Raw genomic sequence first — 6,000 nt, forward strand, 5'->3', positions numbered from 1 at the left:
ATGGTTAGCACTGTTGCTTCACAGCGCCAAGGTCCCGGGTTCGATTCCCGGCTTGGGTCACTGTCTGTGCGAAGTCTGCACGTTCTCCCCGTGTGTACGTGGGTTTCCTCCGGGTGCTCCGGTTTCCTCCCACAGTCCAAAGATGTGCAGGTTAGGTGGATTGGCCACGCTAAATTGCCCTTAGTGTCCAAAAGATTAGGTGGGGTTTATGGGTGGAGGTGTGGGCTTAAGTACGGTGCTCTTTCCAATGGCAGACTCAATGGGCTGAATGGCCTCCTTCTGCACTGTAGGGATTCTATAATTTTATAATCCTCAATTTGAAATGGAAAAAATGTTTTTTTTAAATAAATTTAGAGTACCCAATTATTTTTTCCAAGGGGTAATTTAGCGTGGCTAATCCACCTACCCTGCACATCTTTAGGTTGTGCGGGCGAAACCCACGCAGACATGGGGAGAATGTGCAAACTCCACATGGACAGTGACCCAGAGCAGGATCCGGGTTCAATCCCGTCACTGTCCGTGTGGAGTTTGCACATTCTCCCCATGTCTGCGTGGGAGTCACCCCCACAACCTAAAGATGTGCAGGGTAGGTGGATTGGCCACGATAAATTGGCCCTTAATTAGAAAAAAGATTTGGGTACTCCAAATTTTTAAAACAGTTTGCATAGTGTATAAAGCATTAGAAAGATTAGGAACATGACTATTTGAGTTGAGACAAATCCTATGAGTCTGTCCAGCCCACTAGAAAGGAACAAGCTTCATTTCATGGTGAGGAACAGAACAAGTATTTGAGGACTGCATTTCCCCCTTCACATCTTCTCTCTGTGTATCGCTCCGTAATTATAAGTGATTCCAGTTGGAGGAATTCAGTAATGCAGAGGTTGAGGGTTACAGTTTGCAGAAAATTAGACCTCACATTAATTTAGTAGAGCAAATAGCAAAATATAAATAATGAGGGGGTTTTTGTAAATATTGCATAGTTTAGAAAGGGCAAGTTCTTACTTTGTAATTGAATTAAGTAGATTTTTAAAAAACCCGTCTCCAGGCAGACTCAAGAGATTTGTTGACTTCCACAGCAGTCAGTGCATGTTAGTGCTGAAAGAAGCAATGATTACTCTCCTGCAAACCGGGGATTGAACTAGAACCAACATTTGTTGACTTTTTCTAGCTTCCTTTCATGATTAACCCCAACCTGATAATCAGGAAAATTGCAGCTGGTCTAGTGCCTTTAGGCTTCTAGTTATTGAAGAGTTTAGACTGAGGAGTCAGCAATATAAGATTAAATCGAAGAGATTTAGGACATGGAAGAGGAGAAATGCCTTTTACACAGAGGGACTGTGAGGCTGTGGATTGTTTTGGCGATCGATTCAGAAACCAAGTCAACATTAGAAATAAAGAAATATGGAAAGATAGGAGCAGGTTCGATTCCCGGCTTGCGTCACTGTCTGTGCAGAGTCTGCACGTTCTCCCCGTGTCTGCGTTGGGTTCCTCCGGGTGCTCCTAGGTGAATTGGACATTCTGAATTCTCCCTCAGTGTACCCGAACGGGCGCCGGAATGTGGCGACTCGGGGATTTTCACAGTAACTTAATTGCAGTGTTAATGTAAGCCTACTTGTGACAATAAAGATTATTATTATAAAAATGCCAACACAGATAGGTTGGATCTAATTTCCATGCTGCAATTTTTATGAAGTTAGTTACAACTTTCTTTTTTCTCCAGGTCTTGTATTACCCGAAGGTCAAAGTGCAGCAATTGACCAGTCAATGCTGGATGCTTCGAATCTTCTGGCCAGTGTACCGAAACCTCAGCAGTCCACCTATGATGTGATATTTAAGGTGACCAGGCAACCTCGTCACGGGTTTCTCTCAATCGCTGATGTGGGCAACGTGCAGCACTTTACACAGTCTGACTTGTTTGATTCTGCTCTAAGGTACACACACAACAGACCCGGGTCAGCAGCAGATAGCTTTGTATTTCGGGCCTGGTCGAGTCCAAGGAGGAAATCATTTTCACATCCTGCCGAAGACGGATCTATTATTGTTATTTCTGAGCTCTTCAATGTAACTCTAGTGCCGGTGAAGGATCATCCTCCACGAATTGTGACCCCAGCACTCACCTTGCAGGTCCTGGAAGGCTCCAGCACTCAGCTGACTCAAGATCAAATGAACACGGTTGACTTTGATAATTCACCAGAGGAAATGCTGTACCGTGTGGTCAGAGGGCCAGACAATGGTTTCTTTGTCAATCGGGTTAATGACAGCACGGCCATAAAGCAGTTCACACAGGCGGATATCAATGCTGGCAGAGTGCTATTCAAAGCAACAGGGCCGGCAGCTTCTAGCATGTTGCAGTTCAGTGTCTCCGATGGGAAACATTCAGCGCTGGGGGGGTTTGCCACTATTGAAGTTACGCCAGTGACTGTTAATATGATCCACAACAAAGAAATTGTATTAGTGCAGGGTAATGCATCGGTGCCGCTAACCAGAGAGGAACTCTTAATAGGCACTAAAGGAAATAATGTTATACTCTATAAAATAACTCAACAGCCAGTCTATGGAGAAATAATTAGAAATCAGTCTGTTGTGACAGAATTCCTGCAGAAACACATTGATAATGGAGAACTAAAATACCACATGAAAGATTTCTCTTTTTATCGAGACAGCTTCCATTTCAGTGCAGTGACCCGTGAGGGTAACCTATCAGGAACCGTGAATGTTACAGTGCGGCCCCTGGTAAGAGCAGCCAAGGATCTGCACTGGCCCAGAAGCACCACCATTCTGATTGACACCCACGTTCTGGATGCGAGTGAGCTGGCCAAGAAAACCCGGAGCATTCCTTCCTTCCACATCATTCAACAGCCCAGAGCTGGAAAACTAATCAAACTGCATAAACAGAGTGAAAGTCAGCTCAGAAATAACTTTACCCAGGCTGATCTAGAAGATGGAAGTGTGGCGATGGAGATTTTTGACCACGATGAGGTTAACCCGTACCCCAACATTGATGGTTTCCAATTTCTCCTGAGAGCTGATGGAGTGCCGCCTGGAATCGGTGCTTTTGAATTTAGGACTGTCCCGTATCTACCTACTCATCGTTACAATGCTACACTGCTTAAAGTCTCCCTGAACGGGACTACGTTACCAAGTTCCAGCAGCAGCCCCACAGTCCGGGGAGAAGATACAATGGACGATTATTCATCGAGTGTAACTTGGGATCCCTATGAAATTGCCAGAAGAGGGAATATACCAACATCAGGCAGTGTGGTAACAGGATCTGCACCGACAGCCAGCAACGAGAGAGTCCTGACCCCAGCTGGGAATAATCTTACAGCTATTATCGTTGCTGTCATCCTTATTGTGTTGTTGCTGCTGATTGCTGCCATAATCGCAATCTATCTGACAAAACGCAACAAAACAGGGAAGCATAATGTTCAGATGCCACCATCGAAACCCAGGAATGGCACTGTGGAGAAGGAGACCTTTCGGAAGACAGATCAGTCTGTTCCTCTCGTGAATGTCAGGCCCCTAAATGGCACAGAAACCCAACCCAACAGTGGGCATGTTAACCCTGATGTTAATCAGTTTTGCAGGACAAGTAATCCGACTCTGAAAACCAATCAGTACTGGGTGTGATCTCTGCACCCCCCCCCCCCCCCCCCTCACCAGCCCAGTGCAGGATCGTGCTTCAAGCCAGCGACTGAAGAGATGCAGCCATGCCAATATCAGCACCTCATGCACTGGAGAAATAACATTTCCACTGGGTCTCTGCTTTTACATCATAATACAGGACACTCTTGATCCTCATTTGAAAGAGAAATGTCTTCCCCTTGGAGGGAATCCTGACAAACTGTAAGGGGCTGGTTTAGCACACTGGGCTAAATCGCTGGCTTTTAAAGCAGACCAAGGCAGGCCGGCAGCACGGTTCAATTCCCGTACCAGCCTCCCCGAACAGGCGCCGGAATGTGGCGACTAGGGGCTTTTCACAGTAACTTTATTGAAGCCTACTTGTGACAATAAGCAATTTTCATTTCATTTTAATTTCACTTGGAGGCTGGTGGGTCAGTTTGCAAACCGGTTCCAGATTGGCTCCCAGAGATGACCCATTCCGCAATTCAAAAATACATTTTGAAAACTGGTTTAAAAAGAGACACACTGAGGTACTATTTATTCCAGCTTCATCAGCCCTTATAGGTGCTGCCATGTTGTGGCACTGGCATTACTGACTCTTGTTGGTAGGAAGAGAGACAGTCATGAGAATTTGGACAGATCCTGGTGAGGATGTTGGGTTGGATTGTGTTTGCAATATGATCATTGCAGCTTTGACAGGACCAAAGGTAATTTAATAGGACATTGCTCTGGTTCTGAATGTTTTCTACACTGTAATAAGAAACAGAGACAACTTCGCTCAGCCAAACTGTCGCTACAGAACTTCCGTGCAACTAACCCTATCTATTTCACTTGAGTACAAAAGCCTGAAGAGATTTCCAGTGGCGCTCATATTGGTTCTTATTATTTCAGTGTTAAACAGGAGTTGGCATATATGCTGTAGATTTTTGATCAAGTTGATTATTTAATTCTTGGTACAATAGTCCTGTTCTGATTCTAGTAAAGGGCAGCGATAAAAGGGCCCCTGCAAAAACACACCAATTCTCCCACCACGTCTTCTTCGGGTTTCATTGCCTGCCAATTAGACTGCCACTCATACTAAACGGATTGCCACCTTTCCTGACACCCATGCCAGCTGATATGTTCCCTATCCCCTCGATGCTGTCCCCTTCCTTTTCAACATGGCCTTTTCCTCAAAAAGCCCACCCTTGACCTTATTGTCCCTATCCCCAATCCTCCCGCCCTCAAGTCCTTGAATCTGCCTGAATCCCTCCATCTGGCCCAGATTGTGCACCCAACCATAAGCAAGATGCTGAAGGCAAAGGTTCTTCAGTGGGAAGCCTCAAGGCGTACACAACATTCACCATTCTGGACATGTTCAAATGAATCTTTGTTAAAAAGGGTGCTGCCAATAATCCTAATTCTTTGTTGCGAGTGTCTGGTAAACAGCCAATTAAAATGACCAGAACCCAGAAGGAAGGAATGCTGTTCTTCCACAAGGTAATAGCAGGTACAGTGCACCCCATCAATTCCCACTAAGTGAAAATTGAATCTTTTTGTTCTGATTAATTAAGTGTGTCAAAAATCCTGGACGCTCGTGAGCTCTTCCCAGAGCAGTTTGGGAAATTTTAGTGTAAATTCACACAAGTCGGAAATGCCCAAACACAGGTTGTATGAAATTGGCAAACACAATGTAAATTTCTCATGCTGGATGCAATAAAAATAAATGTTCTTGTGGAATTTCTGTTCTTTTACACGGATCCAAGTGAAGCAGGAAGTTACCAGGTTTGAGCTGAGTTTCCTGTCCTTCGCTACTGCGTTAATTAGCCTCTTGGTTCAGGAAGATGTCTGCTCCCAATTCCCAATCTGGTGAAAGGTCTGTTGTGGGGGAAAGAATCACAGGTGAAGCTATGATGCTGGGCGGCACAGTGGCGCAGTGGTCAGCACTGCTGCCTCACGGCGCCGAGGACTCGGGTCACTGTCCGTGTGAAGTTTACACATTCTCCCCGTGTCTGCATGGGTCTCACCCCCACAACCCAAAGATGTGCCGGGTAGGTGGATTGGCCACGCTAAATTGCCCCTTAAGAAGCTCTGATGCCTCTTATATGAACAGTGGTATTGTCACTGGATTAGCAATCCAGAGCCAGGGTAATGCTCTGGCGACCTGGGTTCGAAATCACCACGACAGATTGTGAAACAATAAAAAAAATTTGGAATAAAAAGTCTAATGATGATTATGAAAACATTGTTGTAAAAACACATTTGGTCCTTTGGTGGGGGAACTCTATTGTCCTTAGCTCGACGTTGCTGTATTCTTAAATGCTTCTTCCAAGCAAGTCACTCGGCTGTATCCACCTGGAACCGGACGGACCACTCGGCATTGACGTAGGCACTGGC

The 6,000-nt window shown here is 45.4% G+C and overlaps 1 protein-coding gene across 1 annotated transcript in view; it reads left to right on the forward strand.

Annotated features, from left to right (window-relative positions):
• The window catches only part of LOC140404311 (chondroitin sulfate proteoglycan 4-like), a 158,625-nt gene extending 153,282 nt beyond the window's left edge, over positions 1 to 5,343 (forward strand). Inside the window, exon 10 of the mRNA XM_072492675.1 lies at positions 1,721 to 5,343. Within this exon, the coding sequence (XP_072348776.1) occupies positions 1,721 to 3,630 (1,910 nt within the window). The 3' untranslated portion in view covers positions 3,631 to 5,343. The remainder of the gene's footprint in view (positions 1 to 1,720) is intronic.
• Positions 5,344 to 6,000: the final 657 nt, after the last annotated feature.

Source organism: Scyliorhinus torazame, chromosome 30, assembly GCF_047496885.1.
Source record: "Scyliorhinus torazame isolate Kashiwa2021f chromosome 30, sScyTor2.1, whole genome shotgun sequence".
Taxonomy (NCBI): Eukaryota; Metazoa; Chordata; class Chondrichthyes; order Carcharhiniformes; family Scyliorhinidae; genus Scyliorhinus; species Scyliorhinus torazame.